General features: G+C 39.0%; 1 protein-coding gene across 1 annotated transcript; it reads right to left on the bottom strand.

The window, feature by feature from the left end:
• Positions 1-13,806: 13,806 nt before the first annotated feature.
• On the bottom strand, positions 13,807-14,787 carry LOC120864073 (olfactory receptor 13C3). The gene has a single exon (XM_040240895.1). The coding sequence runs from the start codon at positions 14,758-14,760 to the stop codon at positions 13,807-13,809; it is 954 nt and encodes a 317-aa protein (XP_040096829.1). The 5' UTR covers positions 14,761-14,787.
• Between the last annotated feature and the right edge of the window lie 10,055 nt (positions 14,788-24,842).

The raw sequence follows: 24,842 nt of genomic DNA on the forward strand, positions 1-24,842 counted from the left end.
TTCCTAGAATGTTGACATTCACTCTTGCCATCTCCTGTTTGACCACTTCCAATTTGCCTTGATTCATGGACCTGACATTCCAGGTTCCTATGCAATATTGCTCTTTACAGCATCAGACCTTGCTTCTATCACCAGTCATATCCACAACTGGGTGTTGTTTTTGCTTTGGCTCCATCCCTTCATTCTTCCTGGAGTTATTTCTCCACTGATCTCCAGTAGCATATTGGGCACCTACTGACCTGGGGAGTTCCTCTTTCAGTATCCTATCATTTTGCCTCTTCATACTGTTCATGGGGTTCTCAAGGCAAAAATAACTGAAGTGGTTTGCCATTTCCTTCTCCAGTGGACCACATTCTGTCAGACCTCTCCACAATGACCTGCCTGTCTTGGGTGGCCCCATGGGTATGGCTTAGTTTCATTGAGCTAGACAAGGCTGTGGTCCTAGTGTGATTATATTGACTAGCTTTCTGTGAGTATGGTTTCAGTGTGTCTGCCCTCTGATGCCCTCTTGCAACACCTACCGTCTTACTTAGGTTTCTCTTACCATGGACGTGGGGTATCTCTTCACAGCTGCTTCAGCAAAGCGAAGCCACTGCTCCTTATCTTGGACGAGAGGCAACTCCTCACCACCGTCCCTCCTGATCTTGAACGTGGAATAGTTCTTCTAGGCCCTCCCGCACCCTCAGGGCAAAGACTAATAAAATTTTGCCAAGAAAATTCACTGGTCATAGCAAACACCCTCTTGCAACAACACAAGAGAAAGCTCTACACATGGGCAGCACCAGATGGTCAACATCAAAATCAGATTGATTATATTCTTTGTAGCCAAAGATGGAGAAGCTCTATCCTTAAGATTATACAGTGGAAGTGAGAAATAGATTTAAAGGAATCTATCTGATAGATAGAGTGCCTGATGAGTTATGAACGGAGGTTCGTGACACTGCACAGGAGACAGGGATCAAGACCATACCCATGGAAAAGAAATGCAAAAAAGCAAAATGGCTGTCTGAGGAGGGCTTACAAATAGCTGTGAAGAGAAGAGAAGTGAAAAGCAAAGGAGAAAAGGAAAGATATAAGCATCTGAATGCAGAGTTCCAAAGAATAGCAAGAAGAGATAAGAAAGCCTTCTTCAGCCATCAATGCAAAGAAATAGAGGAAAAGAACAGAATGGGAAAGACTAGAGATCTCTTCAAGAAAATTAGAGATACAAAGGGAATATTTCATGCAAAGGGGGCTCGATAAAGGACAGAAATGGTATGGACATAACAGAAGCAGAAGATATTAAGAAGAGGTGGCAAGAATACACAGAAGAACAGTACAAAAAAGATCTTCACACCCAAGATAGTCAAGATAGTGTGATGACTCACCTAGAGCCAGACATCCCGGTATGGGAAGTCAAGTGGGCCTAAGAAAGCATCACTATGAACAAAGCTAGTGGAGGTGATGGAATTCCAGTTGAGCTATTTCAAATCCTGAAAGATGATGCTGTGAAAGTGCTACACTCAATATGCCAGCAAATTTGGAAAACTCAGTAGTGTCCACAGGACTGGAAAAGGTCAGTTTTCATTCCAATCTCAAAGAAAGGGAATGACAAAGAATGCTCAAACTACTGCGTAGTTGCACTCATCTCACATGCTAGTAAAGTAATGCTCAAAATTCTCCAAGCCAGGCTTCAGCAATACATTAACCATGAACTTCCAGATATTCAAGCTGGTTTTAGAAAAGGTAGAGGAACCAGAGAATAAATTGCCAACATCTGCTCGATCATGGAAAAAGCAAGAGAGTTCCAGAAAAACATCTATTTCTGCTTTATTGACTATGCCAAAGCCTTTGACTGTGTGGATCACAATAAACTGTGGAAAATTCTGAGAGAGATGGGAATACCAGACCACCTGACCTGCCTCTTGAGAAACCTATATGCACATCAGGAAGCAACAGTTAGAACTGGACATGGAACAACAGACTGGTTCCAAATAGGAAAAGGAGTACATCAAGGCTGTATATTGTCACCTTGCTTATTTAACTTATATGCAGAGTATATCATGACAAATGCTGGAAGAAGCACAAGCTGGAATCAAGATTGCCAGGAGAAATATCAATAACCTCAGACAAGCAGATGACACCACCCTTATGGCAGAAAGTGAAGAGGAACTAAAAAGCCTCTCGATGAAAGTGAAAGAGGAGAGTGAAAAAGTTGGCTTAAAGCTCAACATTCAGAAAATGAAGATCATGGGATACAGTCCCATCACTTCATGGAAAATAGATGTGGAAACAGTGTCAGACTTTATTTTGAGGGACTCCAAAATCACTGTAGATGGTGATTGCAGCCATGAAATTAAAAGACACTTACTCCTTGAAGAAAAGTTATGACCAACCTAAATACCATATTGAAAAGCAGAGACATTACTTTGCCAACAAAGTTCTGTCTAGTCAAGGCTATGGTTTTTCCAGTGGTTACGTATGGATGTGAGAGTTGGACTGTGAAGAAAGCTGAGCGCAGAAGAATTGATGCTTTTGAACTGTGGTGTTGGAGAAGACTCTTGAGAGTCCCTTGGACTGCTAGGAGATCCAACCAGTCCATTCTGAAGGAGATCAGCCCTGGGATTTCTTTGGAAGGAATGATGCTAAAGCTGAAACTCCAGTACTTTGGCCACCTCAGGTGAAGAGTTGACTCATTGGAAAAGACTCTGATGCTGGGAGGCATTAGGGGCAGGAGGAGAAGGGGACGACAGAGGATGAAATGGCTGGATGGCATCACTGACTCGATGGACATGAGTCTGAGTGAACTCCAGGAGTTGGTGATGGACAGGGAGGCCTGGCATGCTGCGATTCATGGGGTCGCAAATAGTCGGATACAACTGAGCGACTGAACTGAACTGAAGTAGTTTGGTTATGCTGTCTAGGTTTTCTTCCAAGGAGCAAGCATCTTTTAATTTCATGTCACCATCTACAGTGGTTTTGGAGGCCCCCTAATAAAGTCTGACACTATTTCCATTGTTTCCCCATTTATTTGCCATGAAGTGATGGGACTGGATGCCATGATCTTCATTTTTTGAACCTTGAGTTTTAACCCAGTCTCTTCACTCTCTTCTTTCACTTTGATCAAGAGGCTGTTTAGTTTCTCTTCACTTTCTGCCATAAGGGTGGTATCATCTGCATATCTGAGGTTATTGATATTTCTCCTGGCAATCTTGATTCCAGCTTATGCTTCATTCAGCACAATAAGGACCACTTTTTATTGTGGTCCTTCCCTAAAGAAAGAATGAGTTTACCTTCAAAATAGATGGCAGTTTCTACTCATCACTACAGAAAAAAAATTCAGGCATTTTTTCTAAATTTTGAGACCTCAATATCACACCAGAGATTTAGAAATACTGGAGAGCAGAACCTTATCACACATATATGTCATTAAGTTCAAGAATAACAAGCATGAAATAATAAAAATATATCTACAGCATCTTCACCTGTCCAAAGAAATGAAGAATTTCAAGGTAAAAGTTCTCTTCAGGCAAACCTCTAAGACATATTGTCAACCAAATCATGTTATATACCCATTATCAGCAAAAGACCTTGGCTCAAATTATTTGTATGCTTTCACATGTAGTTCCTAGATAACAATATCATATGCAATTAATCCTATCTTCCTCAAAGGAAAGGTGTTTTTAACCTACCAAATAATGTTTAAAGGCAGTCAGCACAACAATCAGATCTCACAGAATTAAAAGCACCTATCTCTATACTTTTATATGAAGCCAAAATATGTTCTACATTTTCTACTTTTCATCCTTATTGTATTCTTTGGGACCGTATAACTTGAGTTTATTTTCAGAACTAGAATTATAATTGGAGTTTATATTTTACAGTAGGTTTTTAGTTCTTAGAATTTACAGAAATAGTTCAGTTATTTCAACAGATATATGAGTGCCTGTACTCTTCCAAATAATGGTAATCATGAATGTTAGTATCTGAGATGGGGTTCGAACACAGATCTGTTTTATCCTAAAGGCCATATAATACCATTTGTTCTCTGCTATTGTCATGATCTTAGCTCTTACAACCTTTTAGCTTGGGTGGTACAATAACATTCTAAGTGGTTTCACAGTCTCTGCATATTTCCTAATTCTATACAGTGTATCTACTTTCTAATTAATGGGTCTTCAAATATGCCAGCAAATTTGGAAAACTTACCAGTGGTCAAAAGACAGGAAAAGGTTAGTTTTCATTCCAATCTCAAATAAGGGCAATGCCAAAGAATGTTCAAAATGCCACACAATCACCCTCATTTCACATGCTAACAAGGTAATGCTCAAAATCTTTCAAGCTAAGCTTCACAGCAGTATATGGCCTGAGAATTTCTAGATGTACAAGCTGAATTGAGAAAAAGCAGAGGAACCAGAGATCAAATTGCCAACTTTTTTTTTTTTTTTTTTGCTTCATAGACTAAGAAAGGGAGTTCCAGAAAAACATCTATCTCCACTTCATTGACTACGCTGAAGCCTTTGACTGCATAGTTCACACCAAACTATGGAGAATTCTTAAAGATATGGGATAAAAGACCACCTTACATGTCTCCTGAGAAACCTGTATGTGAGTCAAGAAGCAACAGTTAGAACTTAGACATGAAACAACTGACTGGTTCAAAATTGTGAAAGGAGTACAACAAGACTGTATATTGTCACCCTGCTTATTTAACTTACACACAGAGTAAATCATGTGAAATGCCAGGCTAGATGAATCATAAGCTGGAATTAAGATTGGTGGGAGAAATATCAATAAACTGAGATATGCAGAAGATACCACTCTAATGGCAGAAAATAAAAAGGTTCTAAAGAGCCTCTTGATGAAGGTGAAAGAGGAGAGTGAAAAAGCTGGCTTAAAACTCAACATTCCAAAAATGAAGTTCATGGCATCCAGTCCCATTACTTCATGGCAAATAGATGGGAAAAATATGGAAACGGTGAAATAATTTATTTTTTTTGGGGGGGGGGCACCTTGTGTAAAGAGCCAACTGATTGGGAAAGAACCTGATGCTGGGAAAGACTGAAGGCAAGAGGAGAAGGGAGTAATATGATGAGATGGTTGGATGCCATCACTGACTCAATGGACATGAGTTTGAACAAACTCTGGGAGATGGTGAAGGACAGGAAAGGCTGGCATGCTTCAGTTCATGGGGTCAAAAAGAGTTGGACACAGTTGAACAACTGAACAACAATTCAAAAATTACTTTGGCCTTCCATCTAAAATGAAAACATATTGACCTGACATGAATATCCCTCCAGAAAATGGTCACCACCTGATTCTAGTATTATCTCATATGGCAAATTTATCCATTCTTGTTGTTTCAATGAATCACCCATAAATTGATGAATCCAAATCTATAGTCACATCCCAGATTTCTCTTCTGTGTGTTTTACAGCAGTATCTTATTGAAATCGAATAAGTAAAACACATGTCTTTTACTCATCATGTTAACTTATATCATATTGTCTTCTTATTTTTTCATGTTCCCTCTTGAAGAGTTTTCCTAGATACTGAGATAATTTCCAAAAGTCTTAAAATGAGAGCATGGCATTATGCCAGTAAGATGGCATAATAAGAAGCCCCCAACCCTAGTTCTGCAAGAGAATCACAGATTTGACAATCATCTATAGATAAAAGTGCCTTTGTGGGAGCTGCAGGATCTAACTTATAAGGGTACTACACACCAATGGAGACAGACTGAAGAATGAAGTTTGAGAAAGCAGGCCAACACCTCAGTAGCAGGCCCACCAACTGTGGACCTAATTGCAGACACAGTTGCTGCCTTATCCTCCTGCAGACCTGGCTGTAGTCCTGCTTATCCTTGGTTTTGTCACCAGCTCTGACCTTATATGGATTTAGCAGTAGTCACACTTAAACTAACCCAGTAATAGGTTCCCAAGCCATAGTCCTGACTGAAAACTTTGAAGCAGTCCCATGATCAAGCACCAGCTCAACTTGATCATGGTCTTGGAAATAGTAACACCTATCCAGGATGAATTATGCCCACTGATATCCCTATTAAAAAGGGCATCAGACCTAATATCAACCATAGACCCTACTACAGACAGAGATGCAGCCCTGTGACCTAGCTCCAGGATCACTTGACTGCAATCCTGGAGGTAGTACTGGTTGTCTAAGAATCCAACAGGAGAGGGTTAATACCTGCCAAAATCATCTGTAAAGACTGGAAGAGGGGACATGCTCCTCCAAATGCACAAAAACAAATGCAAGTCTACAAGAATAATGAAGAACCAGGCAAAAATGATACATCCAAGGAAAGCAATAAAGCTTCAGAAACCAACTCTTAAAAAAAAAAAAAAAAACAGAGACCCAAGAACTATTTAACAAAGAATTCCAAAAAAAATCTTAAAAGAGCTCAATGAGCTGCAGACAACCAAGTGAAAGCAGGAAAATGATACATAAACAAAATGAGAAATTCAGTACAGAAAGAGAAACCATTCAAGAAGAATAGTTACAAGAATCTTACTGCTAAGAATAAATAAATATAGTATACATACAGTATATATATATATCATAGATTATTATATACTGTAATGGTGGCATGTAAGTCACTTTTAATACTAGCATATAAATTAAAAGACAAAAGTAGCAGAATAACTGTAACCATTGATATTTTTAAATAAAAACACAATACAAAAATAAGTAAAATCTGACATCAATTATATAAAAGGGAAGTAACATGCAAAATTTCTGCACACAATTGTCTTAAGTTCTTACAAACTTAAAAGGGACTGCTACAATTTTTAAATGTTGATACAAATCTTATGGTAAAGATAAAAGATATAGCAGATACACAAAAGAGACCAGAAAAGAATCAAAGAATACAACTGTAAAAATTTCATAAAACCACAAAGAAAGATAAGACATAAATAAGAGAGCTACAAAACAGACATAAAAATTTTTTTAAAATAACAATGGTAACTCCTTACCATGCTATCAATAATTACTTTGAATGTAAATACACTAAACTTCATAAACAAACAAAAAAAAAGAGTAGCTGAATGAATTTAAAAAATAAGACTCAAGTATATGTCACTTACAAGAGATTCACTTTAGATTTAAGGACACACAAAGGCTGAAAGTGAAGGGGTGAGGAAAAGCATTCCAAGCAAATGATAACCAAAGAGAGAGGTAGCTATATTTATATTAGAAAAATACACTTTAAGTCAAAAATTATCATAAGAGACAACGAAAGTCATTGTATAATGATAAAAGTGTCAATTTGTCAGGAAAATATAATAATTATAAATATATATGTACCCAATGTCAAAGTACCTAAGTATACAAAGCAAATGGTGACAGATCTAATGGAAGAAATTGATAGCAATACAATAATAGTAGGAAATATCCATACCCCACTCTCTAAATGAATAGTTATCTAGAAAATCAAAAAGGAGCAGCAGGCTTAAAATCACTATCACCAAATGAACCAAACAGACACGTATAGAACATTCCACTCAACAGACTATTCATTCTTATTAAATCCATATGGAACATCCTCCAGTATAGGTCAGAAAACAAGTCTTAACAAACTTAAGGTGACTAAAATCATTGTAAGCATCCTTTTCTCATCACAGTGGACTGTAACTAGAACTAAATAATAGAAAGAAAATGGAAAGCTCACAAACATATAGAAACAATGCATTCTTAAACAACTATTTTCTCAAGGAAAAAAAAGAAAATTATTAATAAAAGAAGATATCAAGACAAACAAAAACACAATACAAAAATATGGGATGCATTATGATGAAAGTGAAAGAGGAGAATGAAAAAGTTGCTTAAAGCTCAACATTCAGAAAACTAAGATCATGGCATCTGGTCCCATCACTTCATGGGAAATAGATGGGGAAACAGTGGAAACAGTGTCAGACTGCAGCCATGAAATTAAAAGATGCTTACTCCTTGGAAGAAAAGCTATGACCAACCTAGATAGTATATTCAAAAGCAGAGACATTACTTTACCAATAAAGGTCCATCTAGTCAAGGCTTTGGTTTTTCCAGTGGTCATGTATGGATGTGAAAGTTGGACTGTGAAGAAAGCTGAGCACCGGAGAATTGATGTTTTTGAACTGTGGTGTTGGAGAAGACTCTTGAGAGTCCCTTGGACTGCAAGGAGACCCAACCAGTCCATTTTGAAGGAGATCAGTCCTGGGTGTTCTTTGGAAGGAATGATGCTGAAGCTGAAACTCCAGTACTTTGGCCACCTCATGCGAAGAGTTGACTCATTGGAAAAGACCCTGATACTGGGAGGGATTGGAGGCAGGAGGAAAAGAAGACGACAGAGGATGAGATGGCTGGATGGCATCACCGACTCGATGGGTGTGAGTTGAACTCTGGGAGAAGGTGATGGACAGGGAGGCCTGGTGTACTGCGATCATGGGGCTGCAAAGAGTCGGACACGACTGAGTGACCGAACTGAACTGAACTGAACTGAAAGTAATATTAAAAGGGAAGTTTATAGTGATAACACCACATTGAAAATAAAAACTTCTCAAATACACAACCTAAATTTACACCACAAGGAAAGAGAAAAAGAACAAGCCAAACACAACTTAGCAGAAGGAAGAAAATAATAAACATAGAGCAGAAATGAATCAGAAAACAGAAAAATAATTTTTAAAATTGACAAAAATAAAAGTCGTCTTTCTGAAAAGATAAAATTGAAAACCCTTAGCTGGATTAAGAGAAAAAGAAGATTCAAATAAATTCAGAAATGAAAGAGAAGACTTTACAACTGATACTACAGATTGTAATTGTTATGAACAATTATATGCCAACAATCTGGCAGCTTTGGAAAAAATGAAAACCCTAGAAACATACATCTTACCAAGACTGAATCAATAAGAAGTATAAAGCCTAAATAGACTAATAACAAAATAGAGATGGAAGATGCAATCAGGAGAAAGTCCCCAAAGGAAAGTCCAGGACCAGATATCTTCATGGGTGAATTCTACCAAATATTTAGAGAAGAGTGAATATCAATTCATCTTAAACTCTTCCAAATGATAAAAGTAGAACACCAGAAACACTCACTTTGGATTTTACCAGGGATGAGATCTTGACATTCATGGTACTTGGATCTTGGAGCAGAGGCTGGGTGGCCCAGGAGCTACCCCTATCCAAGGTCAAGAGCAGCGGCCGAGAGGAGATACCCCACGTCCAAGGTAAGAGAAACCCAAGTAAGACTGTAAGTGCTGAGAGAGGGCATCAGAGGGTAGACACACTGAAAGCACAATCACAGACAACTAGCCAATCTGATCACATGGACCACAGCCTTGTCTAACTCAGTGAAACTAAGCCATGCCATGTGGGGCCACCCAAGATGGACAGGTCATGGTGGAGAGGTCTGACAAAATGTGGGCCACTGGAGAAGGGAATAACAAAACCACTTCAGTATTTGTGCCTTGAGAACCCCATGAACAGTATGAAAAGGCAAAAAGATAGGACACTGAAAGATGAACTCCCCAGGTTGGTAGATGCCTAAATAAGCTACTGGAGATCAGCAGAGAAAGAACTCCAGAAAGAATGAAGGGATGGAGCCAAAGCAAAACAAACACCCAATTGTGGATGTGACTGGTGATAGAAGCAAGGTCCGATGCTGTAGAGCAATATTGCATAGGAACCTGGAATGTTAGGTCCATAAATCAAGGCAAATGGGAAGTGGTCAAACAGGATATGGCAAGAGTGAACGTCGACATTCTAGGAATCAACGAACTAAAATGGACTAGAACGGGTGAATTTAACTCAGATGACCATTATGTCTACTACTGTGGGAAGGAATCTCTTAGAAGAAATGGAGTAGCCATCATAGTTAACAAAAGAGTCTGAAATGCAGTATTTGGATGCAGTCTCAAAAGTGACAGAATGATCTCTGTTCATTTCCAAGGCAAGCCATTCAATACCACGGTAATCCAAATTTATGCCCCGACATATAACGCTGAAGAAGCTGAAGTTGAACGGTTCTATGAAGACCTAGAAGACCTTCTAGAACTAACACCCCCCAAAAGATGTCCTTTTCATTATAGGGGACTGGAATGCAAAAGTAGGAAGTCAAGAAACACCTGGAGTAACAGGCAAACTTGGCCTTGGAGTACAGAATGAAGCAGGGCAAAAGCTAATAGAGTTCTGTCAAGAGAATGCACTGGTCATAGCAAACACCCTCGTCCAACAACACAAGAGAATACTCTACACATGACCATCACCAGATGGTCAACACCAAAATCAGATTGATTATATTCTTTGAAGCCGAAGATGCAGAAGCTCTATACAATCAGCAAAAACAAGACCAGGAGCTGACTGTGGCTCAGATCATGAACTTATTGCCAAATTCAGACTAAAATTGAACAAAGTGGGGAAAATCACTCTACCATTCAGGTATGACCTAAATCAAATCCCTTATGATTATACAGTAAAAGTGAGAAATAGATTTAAGGAACTAGATCTGATAGACAGAGTTCATGATGAACTATGGAAGGAGGTTCATGACATTGTACAGGAGACAGGGATCAAGACCATTGCCAAGAAAAAGAAGTGCAAAAAGGCAAATGGTTGTCTGAAGAGGCCTTACAAATAGCTGTGAAAAGAAGACAGGCAAATGGCAAAGGAGAAAAGAAAATAAATACCCATTTGAATGCAGAGTTCCAAAGAATAGCAAGGAGAGATAAGAAAGCCTTCCTCAGTGATCAATGCAAAGAAATAGAAGAAAACAATAGAATGGGAAAGACTAGAGATCTCTTCACGAAAATTAGAGATACCAAGGGAACATTTCATGCAAAGATGGGCTCAATAAAGGAAAGAAATGCTATGGACCTAACAGAAGAAGAAGACATTAAGAAGAGATGGCAAGAATACTGTACAAAACAGATCATCACAACCCAGATAATCATGATGGTGTGATCACTCACCTAGAGCCAGACATCATGGAACCTGAAGTCAAGCAGATCTTAGGAAGCATCATTATGAACAAAGGAGTGGAGGTGATGGAATCCCAGTTGAGCTATTTCAAATTCTAAAGGATGATGCTGTGAAAGTGATGCACTCAATATTTCAGCAAGTTTGGAAAACTCAGCAGTGGCCACAAGATTGGAAAAGAACAGTTTTCATTCCAATTCCAAAAAAAGGCAATGCCAAAGAATGCTGAAACTACCGCACAATTGCACTCATCTCACATGTTAGGAAAGTAATCCTCAAAATTCTCCAAGCCAGGCTTCAGCAATACATGAACCATGAACTTCCAGATGTTCAAGCTGGTTTTAGAAAAGGCAGAGGAACCAGAGATCAAATTACCAACATCTGTTGGCTGATCGAAAAAGCAAGAGAGTTCCAGAAAAACATCGATTTCTGCTTTACTGACTATGCCAAAGCCTTTGACTGTGTGGATCACAATAAACTGGAAATTCTGAAAGAGATGGGAATACCAGACCACCTGACCTGTCTTTTGAGAGACCTGTATGCACATCAGGAAGCAATAAAACTGGACATAGAACAACAGACTGGTTCCAAATAGGAAAAGGAGTATGTCAAGGCTGTATATTGTCACCCTGATTATTCAATTTATGTGCAGAGTACATCATGAGAAACGCTGGGTTGGAGGAAGCACAAGCTGGAGTCAAGATTGCTGGGAAAAATAATAACCTCAGATATGCAGATGACACCACCCTTATGGCAAAAAGTGAAGAAGAACTAAAGAGCCTCTTGATGAAAGTGAAAGAGGAGAGTGAAAAAGTTGGCTTAAAGCTCAACATTCAGAAACTAAGATCATGGCATCTGGTCCCATCACTTCATGGCAAATAGATGGGGAAACAGTGGCTGAATTTATTTTGGGACACTCCAAAATCACTGCAGATGGTATTGCAGCCAGGAAATTAATAGACGATTACTCCTTGGAAGGAAAGTTATGACCAACCTAGACAGCGTATTAAAAACAGAGACATTATTTTGTCAACAAAGGTCCATCTAGTCAAGGCTATAGTTTTTCCAGTAGTCATGTATGGATGTGAGAGTTGATCCATAAAGAAAGCTGAGTGCTGAAGAATTGATGCTTCTGAAGTGTGTTTTGGAGAAGACTCTTGAGAGTCCCTTGGACTGCAAGGGGATCCAACCAGTCCATCCTAAAGGAGTTCAGTCCTGGGTGTTCACTGGAAAGACTGATGTTGAAGCTTAAACTCCAATACTTTGGCCACCTGCAAAGAGCTGACTAATTTGAAAAGACCCTGATGCTGGGAAAGATTGAGGGCAGGAGGAGAAGGGGACGACAGAGGATGAGATGGCTGGATGGCATCAACAACTCGATGGACATGGTTTTGGGTGATCTCCGGGAGTTGGTGATGGACAGGGATGCCTGGCATGCTAGGTTCATGGAGTCGCAAAGAGTCAGACATGACTGAGCGACTGAACTTAACTGATGGTACTTGTGAAATCTGAAAACACTGGACGCCAGGGTGGTTGCAAACTATAGTTTTTAGTAATTCTAGCAAAGTAAGGTCAGTGAAGAGAAGAATAAAAATCTCTCCTAAACCATGGTTTCCCTAAAATAGGTCATACTTATTTACCTAGAAGTCCATCTTTGTGTCTATTGCACAATGAAAAGATGGCCGGGATTCTTGGCCTCTGAAGGAAAAGAATTTAATCTGGGACCAGCAATGAGGCTTGATTGTTCAGAGCTTTGTGTAATAACGTTTTATTAAAGTATAAAGAAGACAGAGAAAACTTCTGACTTAGTTATCAGAAGGGGTCAGAAAGAGTACCTCCCTGCTAATCTTCAGCTGGATATTATATAGTCACTACTGCTACTGCTAAGTCACTTCAGTTGTGTCTGACTGTGTGCGACCCCATAGACGGCAGCCCATCAGGCTCCCCTGCCCATGGGATTCTCCAGGCAAGAACACTGGAGTGGGTTGCCATTTCCTTCTCCAATGCATGAAAGTGAAAAGTGAAAGTGAAGTCACTCAGTCGTGTCTGACTCTTAACGACTCCATAGACTGCAGCTTACCAGGCTCCTCCGTCCATGGGATTTTCCAGGCAAGAGTACTGGAGTGGGGTGCCATTGCCTTCTCCATATATAGTCACTAGCAGTCTGTTAATGCACTGGAGAAGGACATGGCAAACCACTCCAGTGTTCTTGCCTGGAGAATCCCAGGGACCACGGAGCCTGGTGGGCTGCCGTCTATGGGGTCGCACAGAGTTGGACACGACTGAAGCGACTTAGCAGCAGCAGCAGTCTGTTAATGAAAGAAAGGAATGTCTTAAAACTCAGAATGGCACTAGGCCCCTCACTCATAAGATGTATTTTGGGATAATCTTGGTACCAAATGGTTCATCCTGGGCCATAAAATGATTAACTTGAATCTTGTGGAAGGACTGATTACCATACAAATAGTTTTGTTTACATAGATTAGGGAAACAATATCTGAGTATAACATACTGATTTGTCAAGCAGGTTCTTAGGCATGAGGCGGAACCGACTTGAAGACAGAGTTTGGGGTAAATGTATAGTACATTAGCATAGCTTAAGACAAACATTTCCATAAGAAAAATGCATTGGTTATCTCAAGGTCTGAGAATAGTTAACTTCAGGTGAAACCATGTGTCATTATGGCAACACAGTATTTTAAGAGAAACCTCCTTTTAAATTTGTGTAGAGAAGGAAAAAAATATCCCTAGTTTGTTTCCTCCTGCCGCTTAAGAGAGATAAAAATGTCTGGCACTTGCAGGCTATTTCCTCCGTTTGGAGACCCCTGGCCTTCCTGCCTGTTACCCTGTCACTTACTGGAGAGGTTTTTGGTTTAGCAAATATTTTACAGCAGCTTTTACATCTTTATTCCTCAAGCTGTAGATTATAGGATTTAGCATGGGAGTCACTACACCATAAAACAGGGAAATGAGCTTGTCAGAAGCTTGCAACTTGTTTTCTCCATGCAATTCTTGAGACTTAGGTTTGGCATACATAAAGAAGATGGTACCATAAAATATAATTACCACAGTCAGATGTGCTGAGCAGGTAGAAAAGGCCTTATATCTCCCTCTAGCTGAGTTCATTCTCAAGATGGTATAGAGGATGAACATGTAGGAGAAAAATATGACCAGCAGTGGAAGAACTAGAAACGCCATATTTGATACCATCATTGTGATAATATTGAGAGATATATCAGTACAAGCTAGCTTGAGAACAGCTAATATTTCACATGTAAAATGATTGATTACATTATTCTTACAAAAAGGCAATCGCATGGCAAGAGATGTTTGTACAATTGAGTTGATTCCTCCAGATAGCCATGACACAGAAGCCATCAGGACATACACCACCTTGCTCATGATGACAGGGTATCTCAGAGGGTTACAGATGGCCACATAGCGGTCAAAAGCCATCATGCCAAGGAGCAAACACTCTGTTGAACCCATTGCAAATCCAAAAAACATCTGCACTGCACATTCAGAGAAGGAAATGTTCCTTTTCTTTGAGATTAAGCTCACCAAAGTTGAAGGAACAGAGGAAGATGTATAGCAGATATCCAGAAAAGAGAGGTTCCCCAGGAAGAAGTACATTGGGGAGTGAAGATGGGAATCAAAGATGCTTGCTGTGATCAGAACACCGTTGCCAATTAGAACGACTAGGTACATACTTAGAATTACAACAAAGTAAACAATCTCAGTCCTTGGGTATTCAGAAAGACCCAGAAGAAGAAATTCTAGCACAAATGTCTGGTTAATTTTATCCATGTCCTCTGCTTTCAGGATGTCAAAGGAAGATTTCGTATAAGATATATTTATTCACTGCCAGGAAACAAGTGTTACATGTTACACATTACCTGAACAATTGGTTTTTAAAGAATGTATTATAAGGAGTATTTGCTTGAAGCCCTGAAGTCCAGTTATCTTCAACAATGTGTGTCAACAAAATACAATAAAATCGGAAATGATTAAAGTATCTATGCCATTGCCAGTATGTGAAGTTCTACTTATGATTAAAGAAACATACAGAAGTAACTTTTCCTGCTATGGAGGACATGTTCCTGGGTTGAGGTTTCTAAAACTCCTGAGTAATTAGTAAGTATAAGCCTGACTTCATCTGCCCTAGAAAGTAGAGTGGAGATGGCAAAATACCACTCAACAGGACTGGAAATTTTTAATTGAAATTCATGATGGTCAAAATTCACACAAACTCTGATTTTTGGGGGACATATATCTTTCTATGCCTGACACTACATAGTATATATTAGTCACCTTAATTGTTTTATAGACAATTAGTAATAATAAATTGAATAGCATAAACTGAAATTTAACATCTGTTTAAACACAGATATCTGTTGATTTCATATTCCAGCTCCTCTTAGTTTCTTGTGTGACTATTCCTATGACAAGACCACTGCATAGGCCAGCTCCACACGAATGTTACAGACAACCTTTGGAGAACATTACATAGTCTCTTCACTTATTTTTACTCTGTGGCTTCAGAGTGTATCTTCATAATTTACTCACTTAAGTCAACCTAAGAGAACAGCAAAAAATGTTTAAATATTTTTTATAAATAGGTATACATGGGTATATGTACTATTTTATGTTTAACAAAATATAATCATTGTTTGTACTATCCCCATTTTTCAAATATTAAAAAATGGAATTCTTCCAAGGTTGACCACATAGTAAATAATAAAGTGGAGCTCAAAGCTCAGATCAAGTGTAGTTCACAGCACCACTACTTTTAGTATACAAATAAGTCATCATACAGTAGGATTTTATGAGACTTTTAGCAGAAACATAATAAAAGGAATTAAGATATTTAGATTAATGTGTTTGTCACATTACTGACTGGATGTGAAAACTGATCTTTTCATAATCACCACCATATTTGACATTGGTCAAAATCACAAGCTTAGTCCTCACATGGCTAATGGATTTGAGGGTTTCAGCATAGCCACTTTTCACCCACTCTGTCACTTAGTTTGCCGTGTGATAGTAGTTGAGGAAATCACTATATAGCAGATATTACTTAGAATCAGAAATCCAATTCAACAGAGGGATTCATACTAAGGAACAATTTAGAATACACACAGAAATATCACAGCTTTGAAGAGAAATACAATAAGGGAATAGAAAAATCTCAATATTGGAGATGAAAACTTTAGCCCAAATGACATTGTAAATTTCATTTATGCAACAATTTCTTACTTCAGGATCTTGTATGTCATATTTTAGGCTTGAAATTAGTTCACTTGGCTGATGTCACATGACTAAAATCAGGAACAAGCAATATTCATAGTCCATTATTTTTACATTACAACTTTGCCTAACTGGTAGCATTAAAATTTGTATAAAAATCATGCGTCAACAGCAGGCTATTGTTACTGAGAACCTTAGAATAGTCAGGGTCACAAAGTCAAGTTGACCTTCATTCAACAGTGCCAGGAACAAGGAGGCAAAAATCCAACTCTTATACTATACTACTTCACATGGCAAGTCAAAATTCTCCCCAGTGAGGCTCAGAAATTGGTGAGAGGATGCACTGGATAAGGAACATGAGCACCCTGATCAGACCAATCACTAACAGAAATGGAAGAAGACAGCAAGATTTACCAGGATACATGAAGATGTTTTAACCAGGCTCTTTGAATCCAGGACTGCAGCGACTGTTGTCTTCCTCTTCCAGACAATTGCAATAACAATGCATCTGAGGCTATCTAAACTGCTTCTTCCAGTCATCTGTTCCAAGCCTTTCCGTCCTAGGCAGAAATCTCTCACTAAGTCAAACACACCTTGAACTAGGCTTGTTTCGCTACATTTGGTTTACTTCTGCTCCCAGCACTGAGGTAACAAGAGACATGGGGGAAGGAGCTTATTTGTCTTGTTCATCCTTCTACACCTAAGTCTAATACAGTGTCAGCACATAATAGATGGGTTCTGACTGACTTGGTGAAGGCTTATTTTCTAAACTGAAGCAATTTTCCCATGCAGTATTTGTGAATTAATGATCAGGAAAACTTTAACATGTCTCATTTGTTCATCAACATCAGGTTTTAGCTTTTTAAACTATTTTTCAGTCAATACTAACAAACAGCCTCTTATATAAATTAGTACCATTTATGCATTGTAAGTATAGAGGATAATTTAATATTTATTAAAAAATATACGAGACATGGGTTTTGTATAGTGGAAAAGCATCTCATATTAGAATCAAAGTCTTTGGTTTGAGGATCTCTGTCTCTAATTTATAGCTGTCTTCTCATTTGTAAAATGATAAAAATATTTGCCTTACTTTCCTTAGAGGAATATTTTTAGGAAATAATGAGATAGCATATGGAAATTAAGGATTAACAGAGTGTACAAATAATAATGGATATATGGAATTTAGGAAGATGGCAATGATGACCCTGTATGCAGGACAGCAAAAAAGACACAGATGTGTATAGCGGACTTTTGGACTCAGAGGGAGAGGGAGAGGGTGTGATGATTTGGGAGAATGGCATTGAAACATGTATAATATCATGTAAGAATCGAAATGCCAGTCTATGTCTGATGCAGGATATGACACGCTTGGGGCTGACGCGCGGGGATGACCCAGAGAGATGTTGTGGGGAGGGGGGTGGGAGGGGGGTTCATGTTTGGGAACGCATGTACACCTGTGGTGGATTCATGTCAATCTATGCCAAAACCAATACAGAATTGTAAAGTAAAAATTAAAAATAAATAAATTAATTAATTTAAAAAAAAAAAAAAAGAAACCATCACTAAACAAAGCTAGTGGAGGTGATGAAATTCTGGTTGAAAAAAAAAAAAAGAAATAGTAATAGTCATAATGATTCACAGCTGTATTTTAGTGATAAACTGATACCTCTATTTCATCAGGCTATTCACATTACAAATTACTACTAAATGATAGCTTTAACTATAGACTGAAAAGATACAATGCCATGACAATTAAGATTTACCATTATTATTGACAAATTATTTCTACCTCCTAAAAGAACTTGCTACATTTCTTGTCAGTACTTACTGTCAGCATTCTGAATTAAGATTAGGATCAACAAACAACGCTTGATTCCTCAGACTTGGAAGAATAAATATTTGTTATGCAACAGTTGTAATTGTTCCCCTGTTCCCAAAGCAATTTAAAGTTGGAATGAGAGATCAATGGAATGGGAACCTTCTCGTGCATTAGGGACATTGTCCCACAGACACAATTAAGAGTGGTGTTGGGAACAAACTGTGGCTGAACTAAAACTTCAAATTGAAATGACATTCTTCTACCCATGTAACATTTGAAAACAGGAGCAAATGTTCACCAAAGTAATTTCATGAAATGTGAGAGCTTTTTAGTTCAATATTATTACCAAAATAATGTTAATTCAAAGTAAGAATTTATTAATTCAAATGAAAATTATCAAAATGAAATGCTTGAATTGAAAAGTAATCAATTCAATTGATCAATTCAATTCATTGTGAATTCAATGACAAATTTAATGTTTTTGCTTTTTTATATTCATTGTTTTAGATAGGTCGATTTTGTGCTGGATGGCATCACCATTTTTGTAATGGAAAAAAGATACTGAAAAGCAATAAAATAAACTCACAGCACAAAAAGGGAATCCATATGTTTAAGGACACAAAGTAAATAAGAAAAAGAGTAGGAGAAAGAGGGTAAGCAGGAGAGAGAGGAGTAAGAGGGGAAGAAGTACAGAATGGGCAGTTTAAGGGATGAATTCAGGTAGATAAATAATTCATTACTGAATTAAATGTATTAGGAAAATTTATTGAGTTATACTGTAGATAATACCAACCTTTGGCAAAGTTACTCTTCAGAAATAAAGAAGAAATAACAACTTTCCCATACAAACAAGCTGAAGGAATTTAGCACCATGGCTCACTTTACCAGAAATGCTAAAAGGAGTTCTTCAAGATGAAATGACAGAACACTAATTAAGAAGAATCATTATGAACAAAACTAGTGGATATGATGGAATTTCAGCTGAGCTATTTAAATCCTTAAAGATGATGCTGTGAAAGTGTTGCACTCGATATGCTGGAAAATTTGGAAAATTCAGCACTGGCCACAGGACTGGAAAAGGTCAGTTTTCATTCCAAGCCCAAAGAAAGGCCAAAGAACATTCAAACTACCACACAATTGCACTCATCTCACACGCTAGGAAAGTAATGCTCAAAATTCTCCAAGCCAGGCTTCAACAGTATGTGAACTGAGAACTTCCAGATGTTCAAATTGGATTTAGAAAAAACAGAGGAACCAGAGATCAATTTGCCAATGTCCGTTGGATCATAGAAAAAGCAAGAGAATTGCAGAAAAATCATATATTTCTGCTTCACTGACTATGCATAAAGTCTTTGACTATGCGGATGACAACAAAATGGAAAATTCTGAAAGAGATGGGAATACCAGACCACCTGACCTGCCTCCTGAGTTACTGAATGCAGGTCAAGAAGCAACAGTTAGAACCGGACATGGAACAATGGACTTGTTCCAAATTAGGAAAGGAGTACGTCAAGGCTGTATATTGTTGCCCTGATTATTTAACTTAAATGCAGAGTACACTATGAGAAATGCTGGACTGGATGAATCACAAGATGGTTTCAAGATTGCTGGGAGAAATATCAATAACCTCAGATATGCAGATGACACCACCCTTATGGCAGAAAGTGAAGAAGAACTAGAGAGCCTCTTGATGAAAGTGAAAGAGGAGAGTGAAAAAGTTAGCTTAAAACTCAACATCCAAGAAACTAAGATCATGGTATTTGGTCCCATCATTTCAGGGCAAACAGATGAGGAAACAATGGAAATAGTAAGAGACTTTATTTTCTTGAACTGCAAAATCACTGCAGATGGTGACTGAATCCATGAAATTAAAAGACACTTGCTCCTTGGAAGGAAAGCTATGACAAACTTAGACAGCATATTAAAAAGCAGAGACATTACTTTGCTGACAAAGGTCCATATAATCTAAGCTATGGTATTTCCAGTAATCATGTATGGATATGATAGGTGGACCATAAAGAAAGCTGAGTGCCAAAGAATTGATGCTTTTGAACTGTGGTGTTGGAGGACTCTTAAGAATCCCTTGGACAGCAAGGAGATCCAACCAATCCATCCTAAAGAAAATCAGTCCTGAATATTCATTGGAATGACTGACGCTGAAGCTGAACCTCCAATACTTTGGCCAACTTATGCAAAGAACTGACTCATTGGAAAAGACCCCGATGCTGGGAAAGACTGAAGGCAGGAGGAAAGGGATGACAGAGGATGAGATGGTTGGATGGCATCACCACCTTGATGGACATGAGTTTGAGCAAACTCCCAGAGTCGGTATGGACAGGGAAGCATGGTGTGCGGCAGTCCATGGGGTTGCAGAATCGGACACGACTGAGCAACTCAACTGAACTGAACTAAATTAGTAACATGAAAACATGTAAAAATATTCAGCACTTTGAAACACTCAGTTTAATAAAATTCTAATTCTATAATAGGACGTTATATTAGCCATTTAAATATAGTATAAAAACTAAAGGAAAGGGGCATTAAAAATTACTGTGATAAATAGAGACTATAAAAATAGGCAAAATGTCCTGTTAAAAACATAAAAAGGAGGATTTAAAGGTCAATATGCAGGTCAGGAAGCAACAGTTAGAACTGGACATGGAACAACAGACTGGTTCCAAATAGGAAAAGGAGTACGTCAAGGCTGTATATGGTCACCCTGATTATTTAACTTATATGCAGAGCACATCATGAGAAATGCTGGACTGGAAGAAACACAAACTGGAAACAAGATTGCTGGGAGAAATATCAATAACCTCAGATATGCAGATGACACCACCCTTATGGCAGAGTGAACAGGAACTAAAAAGCCTCTTGATGAAAGTGAAAGAGGAGAGTGAAAAAGTTGGCTTAAAGCTCAACATTCAGAAAACGAAGATCATGGCATCCGGTCCTATCACTTCATGGGAAATAGATGGGGAACAGTGGAAACAGTGTCAGACTTTATTTTGGGGGGCTCCAAAATCACTGCAGATGGTGACTGCAGCCATGAAATTAAAAGATGCTTACTCCTTGGAAGAAAAGTTATGACCAACCTAGATAGCATATTCAAAAGCAGAGACATTACTTTACCAACTAAGGTCCATCTAGTCAAGGCTATGGTTTTTCCAGTAGTCATGTATGGATGTGAGAGTTGGACTGTGAAGAAAGCTGAGCGCAGAAGAATTGATGCTTTTGAACTGTGGTGTTGGAGAAGACTCTTGAGAGTCCCTTGGACTGCTAGGAGATCCAACCAGTCCATTCTGAAGGAGATCAACCCTGGGATTTCTTTGGAAGGAATGATGCTAAAGCTGAAACTCCAGTACTTTGGCCACCTCAGGTGAAGAGTTGACTCATTGGAAAAGACTCTGATGCTGGGAGGGATTGGGGGCAGGAGGAGAAGGGGACAACAGAGGATGAGATGGCTGGATGGCATCACTGACTCGATGGACATGAATCTGAGTGAGCTCCAGGAGTTGGTGATGGACAGGGAGGCCTGGCGTGCTGCGATTCATGGGGTCGCAAAGAGTCAGACACGACTGAGTGACTGAACTGAACTGAACTGAAGTTAAGTTTCTATCAGCATAAAATAGACTATTGTATGTTTTATGTAAGCTATATGGTAACTATAAATTTAAACCATGATAAATTCACAAAAGATAAAGAGAAGAGAATCAGCATATCACAGGGAAAATCAGCATCCATAAAAGTAGGCAGTAAGAGGAAAAAAGGAACAATGGACATATGTAAAAGCCATAATGTAATTAATAAGGTGGTACTAGTAAGTCACTATATATCAAAAATTATTCTAAATGTAAATGGATTAAAATCTCCAATCAAAAGATCCAAGTGGCTGGATGAATTTAGGGGAAAAAAAAGACCCTCGAGTCTCTGCCTTCATCACAGCCCTCTAGGTCATCACAGAGCACTGAGCAGAGTACCTTATGCTATATAGCTTCTACCTGTTAGCTATCTATTTTAACATGGTAGTGTACATATCATTATACTCTCTCAATTCTTCCCACATTCTCCTTCCTCCACTATTTACACAAGCCCATTCTCTACATCTACAACTCTATTTCTGCCCTGCAAATAGGTTTATTAGTAACATTTTTCTAGATCCCATATATACATTAACATATAATTTTTTTCTCTCTTTTTGGCTAATTTCACTATGTATAACAGGATCTAGGGTCATCCACCTCATTTCAGCTCAAGAAGAAGTGGATATATGCATACTTAGAGCTGATTCACATTTTATAGCAGAAATCAATACAACAAGCAATTATCCTCCAATTAAAAATAAAAACAAACAAAAAATAAGACCCAACAATATTTTGCCTTAAAACTTCAGTTTTAAGGACACACATGAACTGAAAGTGAGGGGATGGCAAAATATATTCCATGCAAATACAGTGCAAAAGACAATGTGGGGCTTCCCTGGTGGCTCATAGGTTAAAGCCTCTGCCTGCAATGCAGGAGATCTGGGTTCAATCCCTGGGTCAGGAAGATCCCCTGGAGAAGAAAATGGCAACCCACTCCAGTATTCTTGCCTGGAGAATCCCATGGATGGAGGATCCTGGTGGGCTACAGTCCATGGGGTCGCAAAGAGTCGGACACGACTAAGCGACTTCACTTTCACTTTCATACTTAGATCAGATAAAATAGACTTTAAGACAGAAATTTTCATGGGAGACAAAGAATTTCATTATATAATGACAAAGGAGTGGATTCACCAAGGAAACATAGCAATTATATAAGCACCCTACAAAAAAAGCACCTAAATATATTGAGTAAATACTAACTGATATAAAGGTAGGAATAGTAACACAAAAATAGTAGGGAGATTCAATACCCCACTTTCACCAATGGATAAGATCATACAGGCAAAAAATTAACATAAAAATATTGGATTTAAGTCATACTTTCAGCTAAATGGACCTAAAAGACATATACAGAGCAGTCTATCCAAGAGCAGCAGAATATCCATTCCTCTCAAGTACACAAGGAACATTCTCCAGGATAGATCACAAAAATATCTATCATAGGCTACAAAACAAGCCTTGGCATATGTAAGAGGACTGAAGTCATATCAAGTATCTTTTTTTCATACCCAATAGCATGAAATTAGAAACCAACCAAGGGAAAGCTGGATAATTTACAAATATGTGAAAATAAAACAACACACCTATGAGTAACCAAAGTGTAAAAGGGATGACCCAGAGGGATGGTATGGGGAGGGAGGTGGGAGGGGGGTTCAGGATTGGGAACATGTGTACACCCATGACAGATTCATGTTGATGTATGGCAAAACCAATACAATATTGTAAAGTAATTAGCCTCCAATTAAAATAAATAAATTTCGGGGGCAGTCCTAAGATGGTGGAGGAATAGGACAGGGAGACCACTTTCTCCCTCACAAATTCATCAAAAGAACATTTCAACGCTGAGCAAACTCCACAAAACAACTTCTGAATGCTGGCAGAGGACATCAGGCACCCAGAAAAGCAGATCATTGTCTTCAAAAACAGGTAGGAAAAAATATAAAAGATGAAAAAAGAGACAAAGGAGGTAGGGAGGGCGCTCTGTCCCGGCAAGAGAATCCCGTCCCGGGAAGGGAATCTTAAGGAGAGAGGTTTCCAAACACCAAGAAACACTCTCCCTGCCGAGTCTGTGGTGAGCCTTGGAAGCACAGAGGGCAAAATAACAGGAAGGAAAAATAAATAAATAATTAAAACCAACAGACTACAAGCCCAATAGTAACTCCCCCAGCGGAAAAGCAGCACAGACGCCTGCATCCACCACTAGCAAGTGGGGGCAGGGTACGGAGGTGCAGGAGTCATGGGCTGCAGTGCTTTTTAAGAATCAGGAAGGAATGCCCCGCACGTAAACAGAATGAACTAACTTGGGCTAGCAAACCAGACTGTGGGATAGCTACCACGTGAAAAGCTCGAACATAAGACACCGCCAGGACTGCACACAGAACAAAGGATGGAAAATAATAGCTGGCTGCAGACCATCCCCCGCCGGTGACAGGCAGCCAGAGCCATAAGGGCTAGAAGGGAGCAATCGCAGCCCCAGAGAGATTTTACCTACCAAACTGCAAGCAGGCTTGTTTGCTAAGACTTCTGGGGTTTCTGGACAGTCACCATCCGCCACACCCAGAAAACTGAGCAGCAGAGACGGGAAAGGCGATAAGTCGCAGCTACTGCGCTCGCCAAACACCTGAGCTACTCGGACCTGGGAAGGGCACAAAACACAGTCCCAACCGAATCTGCACCTCTGAGGGCTACCTGAGCACCGAACCTGAGCGGCTTAGACCGGGGAAGTGCATGCAGCCTAGGGCCGGCCTCAGACGGTTCCCAACGGAGCAACGTAGAGCCTGAGCCGTGTGCACCGCCAGCAGGGGCAGGCCCAGCGGGGCTGAGACACTGCGTGCACACGCCAGTGTTACTCGTTTGCAGCATCCCTCCCTCCCCACAGCACGACTGAACAAGTGAGCCTAAAAAATAAAATAAAATAAAATAAAAGTGTCCACCACCACCCCCCTGTGTCAGGATGGAAATCAGACACTGAAGAGACCAGCAAACAGAAGAAGTTAAACAGAGGGAACTGCCCTGGAAGTGACCCCACACTGCCCACAACACCAGAGAAAGGGCCAGATATATCTTTACTATTTTTATGGCCATTCTTTTTTTTTCCTTTGATGTTGTTGTATGGTTGTTTTTTCTTCTTTCTTTTTCTTTTTTTTAAAAAAACTTTTTAAAATTGTTAAGTCCTC

The sequence above is a fragment of the Oryx dammah genome, unplaced genomic scaffold, assembly GCF_014754425.2.
Source record: "Oryx dammah isolate SB20612 unplaced genomic scaffold, SCBI_Odam_1.1 HiC_scaffold_1, whole genome shotgun sequence".
In the NCBI taxonomy this organism is placed as follows: Eukaryota; Metazoa; Chordata; class Mammalia; order Artiodactyla; family Bovidae; genus Oryx; species Oryx dammah.

What these genes read in the sequence shown, in the direction of transcription:
- LOC120864073 (XM_040240895.1), bottom strand. Translation starts at nt 14,760, where the DNA reads ATGGATAAAATTAACCAGACATTTGTGCTAGAATTTCTTCTTCTGGGT.